Source organism: Sander vitreus, chromosome 8 (assembly GCF_031162955.1).
Source record: "Sander vitreus isolate 19-12246 chromosome 8, sanVit1, whole genome shotgun sequence".
Taxonomy (NCBI): domain Eukaryota; kingdom Metazoa; phylum Chordata; class Actinopteri; order Perciformes; family Percidae; genus Sander; species Sander vitreus.
In genome coordinates, this window is record NC_135862.1 from 28281484 (window position 1) to 28300132 (window position 18649).

The window sequence follows — 18649 nt, forward strand, 5'->3', positions numbered from 1 at the left end:
TAATAAGACCAAAATAAATACCAGAAAGACAGACCGTATACATATATAGGTATTATGATCCTTTTTTTTCGTGTGAATACGCGTTTCGTGTGAATACGCGTAGTGGATTTCATTTTATTGGCATCCTACTGATATAACCTTTATTTGAAGAGCGTCTATCTATTTATTCTGGTGGCACACACCAGGCTCTTAATTACATTATTCATTGTTAAGTCTAGTGTCATGTTTTTGCTTTCTGCTTGCTATTGAACTTTTGTCCTTTCACATTCTTGTCAATCTGGCAGAGATGGAGGCCAAGCTCAGAGTAATACTTAATGACCGAGTTGAGAAGTTGGTCCTTCCATCAGGAATCCCACCCACTGTGGAGGAGCTGCAAACTGTTGTGAAGGAGACCTTTGGAATTTCTGATGAGTTCAGTCTTCAGTATTTGGACTCAGAATTTGAAGATTACTTTACTCTTCATACAAGTTACCAAATTAAACACAAAGACACCATAAAGATTGTTCACACTGCCCCAATTATCCTTGCTTCCACTTGATGAAAGTTTGGGCAGTTCCTTTGATCAACAGTCAACAGACTGTGACTCTGCATCTTATGCAGACTCATCTGCTGGAACGTCTTCTTCACAGGACCATTATCCTGTCTAGGCGAAATACTACAGAACGATGTCAAGGGTGGCCAAAGCAGTTCACCATTCCAGGGTTTGCATATGAAACTGAGATGTACCTTGAAAGGGACACTGAAGACTACAAGAAGAATGGAACACTTGTGAGTACCTCAAAGATCAAGACAGACATACTTGAGAAGCTGGCTGAAACTATATATACATATACAGCCTATCCATCAAGTGCACAGATAAGTGATGTTGCTGAGGCACTTGTCAGTAAGTATCCTTGTCTTAAGGAACCCGGCTCCATCTCAGGTTACTATGGATGGCAACAAAGCATCAAATACAAGATGGCAAATTATCGCACCAAACTCCGAGGCTATGGTGTTCCTGAGGTGATGTGTAATGCACTGAAACACAAGAGCCCAGCAAACCAGAAGTCTGCAAAGAGTGTAAAAAAACCTCGAAAGGCAGAGGTAAACTACCTCCCCCCTTACCCAGCAGGAGAGGATGAAAAAAGTTAAGAACAAGAGAGGATTCAGTTGCTTACTGAAGTAAGAAAAAGGGACAACAACAAATTGATCAAAGAAAAAATGGCCAAAACATTTGCACACAGTAGAAATGAAATCATCAACCTATCACAAAGCATAGAGGACATCAAAACCAGATGGCCTGCTCTATTTGAGCCCTCTCAAGTGAGTTACAAGCACATGCTAATTTGAAATATTTCTAGTCCACTGTGAAGGACTGCACTGGTGGTTTTGCATATTTAGCTCATAAATAGAAAACGTGTGTTATGTTATTGTCAACTATTTTCCAAATCATATTTTCAAGGTCAAATTCCAGAATGATTTAGATTTTGTTGCATTATATAACTGTACAGTTTCTAACAGATATAAATAAGAAATAATCTTTGTGAGTGCATGTGAGAAACTACCAACACTGAAGATTGTAGTATGCTAGCCAAAATATATTAACATGCTGCACAGTCAGATGATTTAACCCAGAATGTACATGAAGGTCATAATATCATCATCAGAATAAGATTGCTTCTTGCTAGAGTTACAAGAACAATATGTACAATATGTAATGTATGTATTACTTATCTTTCAGATCCAGGATGAGTTTCACAGAATCACAATGGTACATCTTGAATCAAAGTTCATGTCTAAGCTGGATGAATACACTCCGAGGCTTCTGAACATCTTCCACTCCAAAGGTGGAACCATGGGGTTGAGGTTGCAGGCCATCCTACTCAAGGTAACCTTAAATGACTATTATGTTTGTATATTATTTTGTAATCAAACTGCTGGAATATAATGCACTTATTACTTAAATCTGCAGGAGGTAATGTTAGCCTGTGATTCTCTCTGATAAAGAGAATTAAATAATAGCTAACATTTTTAAAAATAGTTTGTTTACACTCAGTGGTCACTTTATTAGATACATAATTATTCAAGTTTATATTGTTCAGTTTTTGTTGACATTGTCAGAAAGGTGTACATTCAATTATATGTTTATTATTGAGGTCATAGTTAAAAGCGGTGCTATACTGGACGGCATTGTACTGAAGTGTGTTTGTAATTCTTTGTACTGCATATTTACATACACGTGGGGTTGGAATATTAGTAACACCTCCCAATAGTCCAGTAGAAAATCTTCCAATAGTAATAAGCTCAATGTTAAAACATATACATTATTAACACCTCTCTGACCGTGTGAACAAAAACGGAACATTATATCCATCATAAAAGGAGACTTTATGGCAGAACAATTGTATTGAACTGCATTAAATTGTACAGGTGCACAAATTTAAAGTGACCACTGAATATACACTATCACTCACAACCAATGGCACATGTTTGAGACTTGCAAAGTAGTGCTTTGACATGACTGATTCTGTTCCATGTTGTTGATTGGACACCAAAACCCTCAACCTGCAATGGTTATGTGATTAACAGCCATTTGAAGCATATTATAGTAATCATACTATATTTAGGTATATCTTTTTGAAACACTAAACAATTTATTGAAAATGTCTGCTGCGGTCATCTACAAATAATGTTCAACATATATGGTTTACATAACCATATAGCAACTCGTTTAGCGCCAGTTATCACTCAGCTCTGTGTACTTACTGCTTAAAGGAATACACTGAGGAACGGCTAGTCTGGCTCTGTCCAAAGGTTACAAGATTTGCCTACCAGCACATCTAAAGCTCACCGATTGACATGTTATGTCTTGTTTGTTTTATCCATACAAAACACAAGGTGTAAAAATGTTTTGGTTTTATGGGAGTTTATATGCACTGTTAGTTTGCTGGGACCAAAACCTTTGTTTCACTGGATTGGTCCCTAAGACATTTTGTTTAGCAGTAATGTAAGCCCCCTGGTGTTAAAAGCTGCAGCTTTAACAGGGCTCAAGACTAACGGCGTCCTGTTGTCCTGGGGACGATAGAAAATGTGTTTGGGACGAAGAGAAATATTCTGTAGGACGCCTCTAGGGCGAAAGGGATCGTGTGTGTGCTTATTTATTACTATCACTTAGCAAATGACAAACTGAACCGACCGAGTGCTGACTACAACGGAGGCCATCTTCTCACGCTGTTACTACAGTCAGGCTGGACTCATACAGGAGGCTGGCTGCTCACCTGTTCCCGCCGTACAGGTCCATTGATTCTCTCATTCACAAACGGCTTGCTGACCTCGCAATCATGCTGTGTAGGCTAGCGTTAAGTGACACACATCAATCTTCTCATGCAGTGAAAAACAAATCTATATTCTGATAACGTTGACTAGCGGCAAGAATCATCTCCACCCAGCTAATGCAACTCGGCATACGCCGTGATTGTAAAGTAACCCGCACGCGCTCAGACGCAGCCAGCAGACTCGCTGGTAGAGTTTTGCATTATAAATATCTAAAACCTGAAGCACAATCTGGCTCTGTTTGGGACTGTGAACTGCACTTTATGGGAGCTGCAGAAGTTAACGTGAGGATTTGTGCCGCGATTTCTGCCTGATGCCTGAAGTGTTGGTTTCGGTTTGTACCTCCAATGAAGTGCACTTGTCTCATTCAGTACAGTCTGAAGGGGAGCACAGCTGAGTATAGGTCAGGTAGACTTATATTATAAAATATTATGAATTCTCATTAAATAATGATGTTAGTCTCATAATATTATGATTTTCCTCTGGACATGTCCGAGAACACAGATATGTGGGAGAGATTCTGAATGTGCAGAAAGTTTTGAACCTGAGCAGAAAACCTGCTGAAACAAAGTCCAGGAGTTTATAACTGAATTGAAAATAAATAATTTATCATCAAGGTAAAAAGGTGCCCCAACAGATAACTTTTCAGTTTTGTTTATAAATCTTTTTGTTTGAATCAAGCAAAATAAATATTATTTATTTTATCAATTTATAATCATTTATTATGTCACTAACAACTATAGAGGATAATAAAGAAATAACATTTTGATTTTTGGATGCTTTACATTAACTTCAGGACGGTTAAATTGTTTTTCAGGACGGTTCAGGGACGGAGGTGAAAAAAGTTAGTCTGGAGCCCTGTTTAAGAAGTTTTGTCATTAAATGATTTTTACACCATGAACTTGAATTATGTTTACGTTTGTAATTTCAGGCTTCAAGCAACCATAGCATCAGCATGACCAGAGATGTTGTCATTCGGTGTTTGATGGTGTACCTTGGGGAATCCACAGGTCATCTCTTAAAGGAGTATGATGTAAGTTGAAGAACACGTTAAAATATAAAGAAGGTAATCTGTCTCATCTCTAGGGCTGGGTATCGACAGCCACATTGCTTCGATACTGACAAGTATTGAAAAGTGCCTGGTCATTCGGTACCAAATTTGATGCATAAGGAGTAAATCTCATCAGTGTCAGTGAGCCTATATGCATGCAGCATGCTTGTACCTAGAGCTAATAATGCTGCTGATTGGCTGGCTAAGGTTAATTTAACATCATAGATATGCACCAAGAAAAAGACTACAGTATAATACTCCCAGAAACGAGGCTCACTAGGTGACCAGCCTGTGTTAGTGAATGTAGAATAACAGGTGTGCAACGGATCACAAAGTGCACAGACAAGTGCCATGAAGAAATTCATTTCTGTAGCGATGAATTGATTTAATTTCCAAAATTTTACAAATATTTACAACTGTGACTAAATTCAGACCATCATCTCTGGTGTCATTGAATTGTTTTCATGTGGTGGTGAGCTGATTAGATCCTTTTTAACTTACCTGGCATGAAAATATGCTTATGGAAGTACATTATCTCAGATTTTATTACGTAACGGAAGTGCATCATGTGCAACAGCCAATTTGGGAGTTGTTCAATTGGAACCTTGTCCTTTGGTGGTACAGTCTGAAATACCCAATGTTGTTGCTATTTCAGGACGCTGATGAAGACAGTATGTCGCAGGACCTTGCTGTACAAAGGACTAAAATCTACAACATCAAGACTACTACGCCAGAGGGTCCTGATGACATCGGTATCGTAGTAGAGGGCGTGAAAGTTCTGACTGCTCTGGGTAACTTTCCAAGGGCTTGCTCCATGGTCATTGGCTTGGCATATGCAGTGAATCTTGCCTATCCCAAGGAGCTCAGGTACACGCTTGAAGTCTTCCAGAAACTCCTCCTTGAGCTGGATTGTTCAAAGCTGTCCCCAAAAGTGAACAGCCTCAAGAATAAGCTACTAGCTTAAGAAAAGGGACCCTCGCAGAATGACAGGGAACAATTAACTCACTGTCAAAACTGTCACATGGGTACCCACTCACTGTGAAGGAACTGCAAACTGTTACTGAAGGAGACCTTTGGAATTTCTGATGAGTTCAGTCTTTAGTATTTGGACTTGGAATTTGAAGATTACTTTAGTCTTCATAAAAGTGACCAAATTAGACACCATAAAGATTGTTCACGCTACCCTGATTGTTCTTAACTTGCTTCCACTTGATGAAGGTTTGGGCATTTTCTTTTCAACTGCTAAGTAACTAAAAAATATTGATTTTCAGTGCAACATCTAACCTAATCATACTCATTTTACGGGAGTGGCATTGTGTTTTTGAATTTGTATTGCCACAGGCAGCAGTTATTGTACCTTGTGATTCCTCTGTGCACACCAGGGATGCAAATATGACATGTTTTAATTGAGGAATTTGAACAAATTAATGTGATTGTTTATGTTAAGTGAGTCCTATTTTAGCAAATAGTAAAGAAGTAAGGCTAATGGAATTACTTTTCCTTATCCCAGACTCCATGTGATATTAATCAATTACTTGTAGCCTTTGAAAAACATAATGGCCCTGACGTTTTCAATTGGCACATAAATGAAAATGTAAGTACAATTGGCATACTGAAAACATTGTCTTAATTTAAATACACTAACAGGACTAAACCTTAAATCACATCACAAATCACTGTGGATAATTTAAGCCAATGATGTAGCAGAAATTAAACACCATTAAATGATTAAACATGTATTAAAAAGAATCCCAAATGCTATTATATTGTGTCCCTATTGTACACATACATGGTTTCTGCCTTTGTTTTCTTATAGCCTCTCTCAGTGTTTTATTGTTGTATTTTGGCATTTTGCACTAAACAACTTGAAAAATGTTAGATGTTTAGAAAAAAACATGTTTAGAAAAAAATGGACAAATAAATGTTTACCTGCTGTTCTTATTATGCATGATGATTTATTAACCCAATTTAAGTTACCTGTGGCACCAAGAAGGCATGATATTGAGTGTATTATACATAGAAAAAGGATGGCAACAAAGTGACATGCAATATAATTGAATAGATTGAAAGTAATGTGGTACCAATTAATACTTCAATGTAAACAATTCATTTAGGTATGGATAAATAAGAAACATAGTGTAAATGTGTTGAATTAGGGGAACAATGTGCTAAAATATTAGTTAATATAATTTATTTTATGTTAGTGAATACAACTTATTTTTATCCAGATATTTAGTAAATCTAAAGTAATTTCTCCTAGATATTTAGTAAATCTGAATTACTTTTGCTCAGATACTTATTATGATGATTATCTTTGTGAAACTGATTTGGATTTACTCAAAAATGTTTGGCTATATAACTTATAATTTTGTAGGCTATTACTAAATCCAACACATTTTAAGTGTTGCTTTTATGAACATGTACTCATTTGTTTTGTTTATATTTATTTAATTTATTCAATACTTGTTAATCAAAGTTGAAGAACTTAAAATCTATTCAATTATATTACGTGTCACTTTGTTGCCATACATTTTTTAAGTAACCATTGGACACATTTTTTACGGTGAAGCCTGTATACTACCTCTGGCTTGAGGCATGCCCGGTTACATGTAACAATGCCCCCTCCCACACTGAAAAGCCTCTCTGATGGGGCACTTGTAGCAGGGACAGACAATTATTTTTTGGCCAGATTACTGAGCCTTGGGAAGTTTGGTTCGTGATGCTTCCACCACTGAAGTGGATCAGTGTCTGGGTCTACCTCAGGGGTCAGTAGGTAGGTTGCCAGCTCTGTCTCTACTTTCACCGCCTCTGATTGGTGAGAAGATGGCTCTGGCACATTCGTCTTGAAGAAAGCAGCTAAAGTAATTTTCTTATTGGGCGGAGGCTGTGCTTCTCCTTGGCACACCTGCACAGCTGGACCAGGCTGCTGTGGTGTACTTTTTTCAACAGGCAGACACATCAGCTCAGTGACCGCTCTTTTCTTGACTTGTTCCACCTTGTCTAGGTCAATGTAGGTTGTACGGAACCTGGGGTCCATCAGTGAGGACATGTCCAAGAGTTCATTCTTCACAGGGTCGCTGTATTTGTCATCAAGGACCGCATTATGTTTCTTTTTATTATTTTAGTGAGATTGGTGTCTTCCTTCTCTGGCTGTAGGAGATTGGTTTTGAACAAATGCAGCACCGGTTTAATGTAGGAGACACTGACATAAGCCTCCCCGGACAGGGCGTCTGTAAATTCTTGGAGTGGCTTGACAGCTTTATTTACAGACTCTAAAACCTCAATATCTTGCCAAGTGGGCACAAGATGACGGCTTTTCTTGTCAGACCCCAGGACATGGACTATGGCATTCTCCTGTTCGAGAAATCTCTCTATCATTTGTTGACGTATACCCCATCTGGTCGGGAACTCCGTTACCAGCTGATGAGTGGGTAGGCCAAGCTCAGCCTGTACTTCACCCATCTCTCGTCTTTTCTTCCAACTATAGGAAAAGGCAGCAACTGCCTTTTTACAAACCCCAATGGCACGATCGATTCGTGGGTCCTTCACACCATTCTCTGTACAATAAAGAAAGAAAACAAAGAAAACCATTTTAGTGTCACTTTTGGTCAGTGTCAAAACAAGTCTTTTTCACATTTCCACGTTATTAGGGCGTACACACACTGTATACCATTATGATTAATCATGCATATTTTGTGGAAATATGTATTGATTTAATTAAATTGCATTAATTACAACATGCATTGGGCTGTTCGAACGCATAGCCATTAGACTCTATAGCGTTTATGTCCAAAGCACTGGAGGTTGGGCCACTCATTGTCTCTCAGAGCTTTTATTATGTTGGTGCCACTGTCTGTTGTCATACAGATGAGTCGGTCTTCATCAAGGTTCCAGGAGCTCAGAGCATCTTTTAGTCCCCATGCGCAATTATTTCACCTTTATGGTCATCGGGAAAGGAAGCTGTTTGAAGGCAGATGCTTCGCAGAGTCCAGTTGTCAATAAAATGCACAGTCAAACTCATATAGGGATGCATCGTTCGACTGGACCACAGGTCTGTTGTGGTGGAGTAAAACAACATCCCTCCGGCTCTCTAGCAATCTTTTCATGAGTACTGTTGTACAGGTGAGGCAAGGCAACTTCGGCAAAATTTTGCGGCTTGGTAGCACATACCTGGGATCGAGAACTTTAAGCATGTTAATAAACCCAGGCTTTTTCACAGTGTATATGGGCACCATATCTCTTTTTTTCTATATTATTTCGCCACTGCATCCATGATTGCTTTCCACCGAGGCTCTTTCTTGTCATAGGGGATACAATTTGAAAATCTTTCTAAGACTTTAGTTTGTTTTTTTGTGGGTGTGTTTGAACTGCGGTCTTGTTTGTTTGAGAGGCACACACCTCCCACTCGGCTGTATGCCTATGTTTAAGATGCTGGAATACTTTTGTTGTGCTGCTACCTTTGGTAGCAACAGCTTTTAAACACACTTTGCAATGTGGCGTATTACATGGTTACCAGTAATACAGATAATGTCACTTTAGTCACCTCTTTTTTTTCTTCCACTTTAGTTGTATTTGTACACCTATTGCAGTACAGTTGACAGTAAAGGTATGTACTCATTGCTACATGTTGCTCATGTTCCCTCCTTTTAAGAGAGAAAGAAAGAATTTGAAGATAGGAGGTGAGGGCATGATTATTTGTTAGAACTGAAACTGTACGAGTGTCTCCTAATATGCGTTCCTAATGTATGTGTTGTGTGTATGTATGTTCAAAATAAAAAAGTAAGTAAAAAAAAAATTCGAATTTATTGATAAAATCGATTTATCGCCCAGCCCTAGTACTTTTCCATGGTTACTCTCTCAGGCCGGGATAGGTTGTGTAAACAACTCTGCGGCAGAGGAGCACCCGGAAGCAAACCAATGGCGCAGTCGTACGGTTTATGAGGGGGTAGCGAGAGTGCTTTAACCTTGCTGAAAACCTCAGCCAGGTCCGAGTAGTCCTTGGGGACTGATATGAGGTCAGGAGGCTTACGAGGTGGAATAGGTGCGCCTTCTGCAGGAGGTACAGTGGATAGCAGACAAGCGGCGTGAGTACTCCAGCTGAGGATCTGTTGTTTTTGTCAATCAATATGTGGATTTTGGAGTCTTAACCAAGGAAAACCGAGGATTGGTAGCAGTGCACATGAGTTTGAAACTAATCTTTTCACGGTGATTGCCGGACAGAATAAAGCTGACAGGTACAGTTCGATGGGTTACTGATGGTGTCCATCTATGGCTGTTACTCTGATTGGAGAGGGTAGCAACTCAACTTGAAAACCGGCTTGTTTAACCACTCTATAGTCGAGGAAGTTATCTTCAGCCCCCGAGTCAATAAGCGGGGATAATGGCAGAGAAAGATTATTCTTTAGCAATGTAGTAGGAACTTGGAAGTGGGGGGCCGTGGGCACAGAAATCGAATCTTGGCTCGCCGATACCCCCATATTTTATGACAAGCCCTGTCTTTTGTCTGCTTGTGACATTTGGCAATGAAGTGCGTTGTGTCCTCAAAATATAGACACTCACCTGCCTGGGTGCGCTGCAGCCGCTTGGCCGGAGAGAGAGGTGCACAGTTGCATTGGAACCTTGTTATCCCTCGTAGTGGTGGATGGTGTGATGGGACACTGTAAGTAAGTAAAGTGTATTTGTATAGCACCTTTCACAGATAAAAATCGCAAAGTGCTTCACAATAAAATGTAATACAACAAATTAAAATACAAGAACATTTAAAAACAAATAGAAATGATCGATCCCCCTCTAGTTTTAAAATGAGTGCGGGGAACCACTAATAGCCTCTGACCTAATGACCTCAGACTACGGGTGGGAGTATGAAGCTGTATCAAGTCAGAGATGTAGGGATGAACTTGACCGTGCAGGGCTCTAAAAGTAAGAACCAGCATAAATAGCATAGTAGGGACAACATCCATAGGACAAGATGAGGGTTTGTATGTAGCAGAGAGGTGATATCATGTAACCTTTCAGATGGTGCCCCATTTGTAAGGAACATGCATTTGTGGGATGAGCAGCAGCGCTGAGTATGTGGGTTGCGCCCATGAAAAATTTGCCAAATCTTCTTTGCCAATGCCAAACAGCTTATTCTGCCATTGACTCGTTTGGTGGATTGGATGATTGAAGTTTGAAGAAACAAGACATATTGGCAATTGAACAATTTATTAATTTCACAAACAGTAGCCTCAGTAGCGTGTGGAAGAACCATACACAGCCACAACAGCCTGGCACCTCCTCCTCGTGCTGGTTACCAGCTTGGTCACACACTGCTCCTGACCTCAATCCCATTGAACACTTTTGGGATCAGCTTGGGCGTGATGTGATGTTCGTACCAGAGGGACCAACACAACCACGTTGGCGACAAATGCTGGTTGAAGAATGGGATGCCATCCCACAGCAGTGTGTGACCAGCATGAGGAGGAGGTGCCAGGCTGTTGTGGCTGTGTATGGTTCTTCCACATGCTACTGAAGCTCCTGTCTTGTTTCTTCAAACTTTAATCATCCAATCCACTTTTGGTGTCTGAGTGCTGCGCAAATGCACAGTCGCAAGAAGCGGCGTCCGCCAGTAACCCAGACGCGAGCAGAGGCGCGAGGGCCTGTCCAATGCTGCTTGCATCTTTAATTAGGGCCCAAGCATGAAAGCGCGTTGCAGTTTCACTGCTTGGGCCCTAATAATAATAATAATAAAAATAATCTTCACAAAAACAATAGGTTCTTTCGCACTTTCGTGCTCGGGCCCTATTAGGCTGCAAGCTGCGTTGGACGGGCCCTCGCGCCTCTGCGCGGATTGGGTTTAGTGGCGGACGCCGCTCCTTGCGACTGTGCATTTGCGCTGCACTCAGACACCGCAAATCGTCACCAAAGAAAAAGGAACTCCCTCAATGATACCTCACACAAGACCCTACATCTTACAGTTCATTAGCTGTGAAAGGGGGCGTGGCAAAATCATGGGGGGTGGGCCAAACCATGACCAATGAAAACGGAACTCTCTGTTGAGTTCAATGATACCTCACACAATAGTGTACAAGAAACAGGTCATTAGTTATTAAAAGGGGCGTGGCTTAAGCATATGGGGCAGGTCAAACTATCACCAATCAAAAAGAAACTGTCTGCTGAGTTCAATGATACCTCACACAAGGGTCTACCTTAAATGGTTAAAATGTTATGAAAGGGGGCGTCACTGGTGTTGAGATGGTACAGACCAAATTTGAAGTACATCGGATAAAATCTCTAGGAGGAGTTTGTTGAAGTATAGCACCTTGACTTTTAGGCCTACTTCCTGTTGCCAATAGGGGGCGCTATGACTTTGAGTCAGTTTTGTCCAGTAAATGTCCTCAGAGTTAGAGTCTTATGAATCATGAAAAGTTTCGAGCCAACTGGACAATGTACTCTTGAGTTACACCCACTTCCTGTTTCGATGGCGAAACGCACAAAATGGCCACCCTGCCACGAGCATGTCCTATGACGAAAAGTTTTTCTTTTAATAACTTTTCATCTTTAATGTCTTAAGTTGGCACAGACCAAATTTGAAGTTGATCAGATGAAATCTCTAGGAGGAGTTTGTTAAAGTACGACATGTGGAAATGGCCAAAATCGCACTAATTTCGAACTTTCAATTCAAAATGGCGGACTTCCTGTTGGGTTTAGGGTACGGCTTTAATGAGCTTCTTTGTACGTCTTGACATGCTACATATGTGTACCAAATTTCGTGAGTCCACGATAAACGCACTGCAGGGGCTTAATTTTTTAAGTTTTGTAGGGGGCGCTAGCGAGCCATTTTTGTGTGCCTATTCCCGAAACCCTTAAAATACGTAAATTTTCACCAGACTTGATGCGACCGCCAATTTTGGTGAGTTTTTGAATATGGTAAGCCCCTCAAAAAGCCAATTCACTTGCAGGAAATAATAATAATAATAATAATAATTAAAGCTGCAAGCAGCGATGGACGGGCCCTCGCGCCTCTGGGTTACTGGCGGACTCTGCTCCTTGCGACCGTGCATTTGCACTCAGACACCACAAATCGTCACCAATGAAAAGGGAACTCCCTGCCGAGTTCAACGATACCTCACACAAGACTCTACGTCATACATTTCATTAGCTGTGAAAGGGGGCGTGGCTAAAGCATAGGGGGTGGTTCAAACCATCACCAATTAAAAAGGAACTCTGTGCTGAGTTCAATGACACCTCACACAAGACTCTACCTTAGATGGGTCAGCATTTATGAAAGGAGGGGTGGCTTAAACATAGGGGGCGGGTCAAACCATCACCAATGAAGAAGGAACTCTCTGCTGAGTTCAATGATACCTCACACAATACTCAACAACACAAATGTTATGAAAGGGGGCCTGAGAAAGGGGCGTGGTTATAGTATAGGGGATGGCTCAGTATCACATAAGTTTCATGTAAATCGGATGATGTTTGTCATATAAGGCACATTTTCTGTTGCCAGCGGGGGGCGCTATGACATTGTGTTATGATATTGGCCTGCATATGTCCTCAGGACTGGACCCTTGTCAATCTTGAGAAATTTCGGGCAGGTACGACAACGTACACTCAAGTTACAACAACTTCTTTGTTCATCTCTCAACACTCAAAATGGCCGCCACGCCACGCCCACATCGTCTGACGAAAAGTTTTTCTTTTAATAGCTTTTCATCTTTAAGGTGTTGAGATGGTACAGACCAAGTTAAATAATAATAATAATAATAATAATAATAATTCAATAGGGCCTTCGCCGCTGTCGGCGCTCCGGCCCTAATAATTCTTTCAGTTTCAATAGGGCCTTCGCCGCTGTCGGCGCTCCGGCCCTAATAATTACTTCAGTTCCAATGGACCTTTTTCACAGCAGACATTTTGACTTGTCATAGTAGAAAACGATGGCTCAATTCCATCAAGTGTCCCAGTAAGCTATGTCAGTGAGTAAGCATGCAAAATGCCAGGGCCTCTCCTAAGTGGAATGCAGCCATCATTAATGGTTTTGAATACACATGTGCTTTTCCTACTATGACATGTCAACATGTCTGCCGTGAAAAAGGTCTATAGGGTCGTCGCCGCTGTCGGCGCTCGGGTCCTAATTATCTTTCGTTACAGCTATAAACAAAAAAACACTGTGTGCCTTTGGCTTCCTGGCTAATTCTTGAGTAAGGCAGCAGGGCAGCAATTTGGATGAAATTACAAAAATTCTATAGACCGTTTAAGAACATTTTCACTTAAAACTGTAAATGTTTTACATTAACCAGTATCAAATGCACAGTGAAATGTGGGTCATTTTGCGTAGCCCACAATGGTTGAGAAAAACATTAAAACAAGTCATTCTTGAGGGTCTGCAATCTGGGTGAGAGTTTACCACTTTCTAGACCAAGTAAAATCTTTTGCGTGAATTCAAGTGTTGGTCAGTGCTTTGGGATAGCTGAGGTGTTATGCATAGATCAGTCCAAAGATTACCAGGAAGGCATCGCCAAGTCTGGGGAGGCTGACCACGGCATCACTTTCAACGATGACAGAGATTCTCACAGGGTGGTAGTGAACTGGACTTGTGTCATGGTCACTGATGACAGTAAGGAGGCCCACTGCAACACCAACAAGCTCTGGCTCATCAGACTCGTCCTGAATGAATGAAAAAGAGATACTAATCACAAACTAACACATGGAACAGAACAGATGACATATAATTAATCTCTTTAAAAATTTAAATCCAATATCTTTTTCACCTCTTACAATGAGACCTGGGTCTCATTGTAAGAGGTGAAAAACATAAGATCCATGTTCTGCACACATGAATCAGCCAAATTACCAGAGAATCTAAGTGGTGTGAGATAGACTGAAACCAAGCTAAAGGACATTTACAAGAGATTGTTTTACTGAACATTGAACAAAACACCAATACAGTTCCTTTGTAGTGAGGAGAAAGAAAACACACCATACACAAAAACTGTATGGGTGGAGTAAACAAAGGTAAGTCCTAAAACATGTTACTATATTGATAACCTGTTTAGATAATACACAGTGGAATTAGTGACTTAAGGAGACTCACTGTGCAGGTTCTGAAAAATCCAGAAACGTCCTCGCACAGATACGCTCGATGGTGTTTTTTGCCTCCAACGGCGCCATCCAGGCAGCGAACCCTAACCTTAACCCTAAACATAACCATTGCCGCGCTGCCTGGAAGGAGACGTTGAGGGCAAAAAACACCAAAGACCCGCCGATACACAGGAAGGGCGTGGAGAACAGTATTGAGCTTGGTGTGGATGTCATGGATTTCCTATTCAGATAAAAACTAAATTGTATATACTGAAGAGTTTACTAAACAAAGCTGATTTTAAAAGGGATATTTCACCGCTGGAAAGATGAATATGTATTAAATTGTGTTGTTGGGGTTTTTGATTCCAGTTTTCTAGTTCCTTTTTTTGTGTTTTCCACATTGGCCCTGCCTTTTTCTGTGTCTCTGGTGTTTTCCCCTTCCCCTCCTGCCTACTGCTGCCAGCTGACTACGCACACCTATTCATCATTCCACCATCACTACTCTCCCACCACGCACACCTGCCAGCCATCTACAATCAAGCTCAGTATTTCAACCCCGGATCCACTATCTTCACTGGATCGTTGTCTCCGCCACACGGGTGACACTCGCCACAAGCGCTCTCTTTGAACATTTGTAGACTTATCTATCGTTATCCTATGCTTGTTCTTACCTCTCTCGTGTCTCTCCCCTGCAGCCATCGTCTCCATACCTCGCTCTCATCCCCAGTCAACTGGCTTCACCACTCGGTTCCCACTCCCAGCCCTCCCCTCCTGGACTGAGGCAGTCATTTCAACTCAAATGTGTTTTGTCATTTCAACCATATACACGAAACGTTTCACCGTGGCTCAAATGGAGTTACACATTTAAAATATTACATAAAAACGACATACGAAACAGGCTACATTTAGTGCACACACATTATAGGCGCCGTAAAGTTCAGCTAACGCATTAGTAGCATTAGCACTTAGTGTGATGTAAATACCGAGTATAAACACAGCCGTGAATTTGCGTGTAATGTAGAATGGTCGGCATTTAACAGTCAAACTCCACCAGTAGTGTAGTACCAGTCCGTGTCAGTGTTAACACAGCCCACCTCCACGAGTCTTACCTGACAGAGCAGCATCTGCTCGGAAGGCTAGCAGGCCTGGTAGCTGGATAGTGGAGTCAGTTACACTGTTGTTCAGCCATGTTTCCACAAAACAAAAACACAGCAGTCTCTGAACTCGCGTTGGGAGTTTCGTTGAAGTTGGATGTAGTCCAGTTTGTTGTCTAATGAGCGGACACTTGCAAGCAGGATGAATGGGACAGGTGGCCGGCTAGCGTTAGCTTTCCACCTAGCTCGAACTCCTGCCCTTGGCCCCCGTTTCCGCTTTCACACACATCGCTTTTGATGTCCCCTTACCCGGCTAGCGGCATCAAGTGACACCGCAGGCTGAGGTGCTGGTCTCCGTAGCAGGCGAAGCTCGTGTAGTGTGTCGAGTATTTCGTGTGTAATAAAGTTTCCTGCATATTCTCCGATCTGTACCAATGTATCCCCGGTGGTACACATGTGCGGTAGTTTGAATGCACATAATTGTTGTAAAAGTTTGCTGCTGAAAAGAGAGAGCCTGTTTAGCTTAGCTTCAAGATGGCTGACGCTCGTCTTGCATCGGATAGTGACAGTCCCACCCCCTATAGGCAGGTTGAAAACATGCGGCTGTAGTCCATAGCCTCTGGGCAAAAATGCCTCCGATGATGCTAAATGACAATTTTTGCGTCATCAGAGGCTTTTTTCCACACCCACAATACAGAGAAATCTAGTCTCAGGGGGACATGAGGGAGGGAAGCACGGTCATTCGAAAATACTACTGCGTTTCAACTGATACAAAGGTTAATGCTAATCGGTGAAGTATCCCTTTAAACAGTCCAATCAGAACATATGTCCACAAATAACCTGTTCACATCTTTAATGCAATCAGACAAATGGCAAACGCAAAGTGGATTAAATGAAAAATTCACAAAGCTCATTTGAATCATTGAACCTGGTTCAACCTACGAAATGTGAAATAATCTATTTACCTGTTCATTGTGGATTTTTAAAACTTCAGCCAGAGCATCTGCTGTCTTCCCAGTTTTTGATGCCTTCTGTCTGAATAAGGTCATCAGTTGAGGAAGATGGCGGTCAAGCTCAGCATAGAATGTGTTGGGCAGGTTCTGATTTGTAATCCACTGGAACTCTGCATACAAATAACAGCAGGAGGAGAATAGAGCAACAACACTTAAAAAAAAAACTGTTCAATTTGAAGAATCTAGCACACATTTATAAAGCAGAATATAGCGGCCAAATGAGTAAGATTCAATTCAAAGAACAATTTTCACTTTAAAAGAGAGAGCTGGACTTCCGGAGGACATGATGGAGTAGACCGATGCGTAAACTTGCAGCTCCACTAGACCCGTTAAGAATTAGCCGATAAAGTAAAGACAAACGACAAATGAGTACCAGACTGCAGGAAAAGGCCCCTAGAGGAATGAGTTCCAGTCAGAAAACAGGCAAAAAAGACATGAAAGCCGGCAAAAATGACGACGTTATAACAGGTTCCAAGCAGCTAACGCTAGCCGAAGCTACACCGTTGAAATTCGCCAGCGATGCTAGCGGTGATTCATCGATGCTAGCGGAGCTGAGGAAACTTCGACAGGAGAACAGTGACTCTTTTTGGGATTTGAAAACATCTCTCCAACGAGTGAAGTCATCCATGGAGGAACTAAAACAATGAACTGACAGGCTACACAGAAGACTGACCGATGCAGAGAACAGAGTAAGTGCAACGGAAGACAGAGGTGTATGACGGGAGAGGGCGCTGGGCTACCTGTTGCAGAGAGAGGCTAATCTCACTGCCAAGTGCGATGACATGGAAAACAGACTTCGCCGCAACATTAGGCTCTACGGAGTTCCAGAAGGCGCGGCGAAGGATGATATGATATCTTTCCTAACAGACTTTCTGAGCACTTCGTTAGAGTTTCAAGAAGAAGTCAACATAAAACTTGAGAGAGCGCACAGAACGCTCGATCCAAAGCCCAAAGCTGCACCACCGAGATCCATTATAGCTCGGTTTCTGGACTTTAATGTGAAACAAAAGGTGCTGCTGCAGGCTTGGAAGCAAAAGGAAAAAAGTCAGAGAGGTAATAAAAAAGTTAAAAGAAAAGAACATCAGGGCTCAGTCACCATACCCAGCACAGCTACGACTCTTCCTGGATGGTGGCACAAAACTGGAAATTGGAAATAATTAATTAATTTGTTGGCTTTTTTCTTTGCACTTTTCAAATGGAAATAAAAAAAACACAGAATCTGTAGAAAAAAAATTCATATAAAATCCATTGAGTCTTTTGGCTTCTTTCTGTAGTAGGCTGAGACATGTGACTATGGCCTTGTGTTGTCTGTATCTCACCAGATGTGTTTACAGCAGTGTATTCTAATCATTTTACAGATGTATGACTTGGATGGAAATAATAAACTTCCATTCTAGTCACTGTAACTCTGTGTCAGTGAGGCCTAGAATCACCCTGAGACTTCTAAAAAAAAACTTGAGTGTTACCTTTCCAATGATATCAGGCACATCCTGTGTCCTGATAGTGTGAAAGTATATGGGAGCTGTACCACTTTTCATTTGGGTATGACGTTTAGACCAAAAAGCATAGATTTCAAGTGTTTCTTCAGCCACTTCTGTCTACAACATTGGAGAACCCTTTTGCAATTATGTAAACACATAATATAATCTGAAAACTGCTGCCCTGATTAAAAAAACAATGCAACTGATCTCAGCTGGTATTCTGTCTGTAATGGAGTGGAATGGAAATTTCTAAGTGACCCCAAACTTTTGACCGGTAGTGTAAGGGTGGGGGATGAAAGACTATCATCGAATACAAGGCGCACTCGGTCATCGAGGCAATGTGAGGATATTCCGGGGACATCCTGGTGGACTGTTGCTATTGCACTTTGTGCACTCTTCCCAGAGGGACTTTTTTCTCTGCCCAGTGAAGATTGGGAGCGGAGATCCCCTGAGTATATTTGTAAGGTTAAGTCTCTGTTTATTTCATTTCAGGGGCAAACCGCTGAAGTATTGGAAGTTCACAGTTTTTCCATGTTCAAAAAATTCACTTTATGTCTTAGTTATCAATGTTCTGTGTCTCTCGGTAAATAATATCATCAAGGTAACTACTGCTTATGATTTGGTTTTGACCACAAC

The 18649-nt window shown here is 41.3% G+C and overlaps 1 protein-coding gene across 1 annotated transcript; it reads left to right on the forward strand.

Moving 5' to 3' along the window:
- The first annotated feature begins 293 nt into the window (after positions 1 to 293).
- On the forward strand, positions 294 to 6491 carry LOC144521601 (uncharacterized). Its single transcript, XM_078256156.1, has 4 exons — positions 294 to 1302; positions 1721 to 1867; positions 4244 to 4345; positions 5019 to 6491. Exons 1-4 carry the CDS (start codon positions 1201 to 1203, stop codon positions 5325 to 5327), a joined length of 660 nt encoding a protein of 219 aa, XP_078112282.1. The 5' UTR covers positions 294 to 1200; the 3' UTR covers positions 5328 to 6491.
- The last annotated feature ends 12158 nt before the right edge of the window (positions 6492 to 18649 follow it).

What these genes read in the sequence shown, in the direction of transcription:
- LOC144521601 (XM_078256156.1), top strand. Translation starts at nt 1,201, where the DNA reads ATGGCCAAAACATTTGCACACAGTAGAAATGAAATCATCAACCTATCA. An exon ending in CTCTATTTGAGCCCTCTCAA is followed by an intron (nt 1,303 to 1,720) that starts GTGAGTTACAAG and finishes CTTATCTTTCAG; the next exon opens with ATCCAGGATGAGTTTCACAG. An exon ending in ATCTCTTAAAGGAGTATGAT is followed by an intron (nt 4,346 to 5,018) that starts GTAAGTTGAAGA and finishes TTGCTATTTCAG; the next exon opens with GACGCTGATGAAGACAGTAT.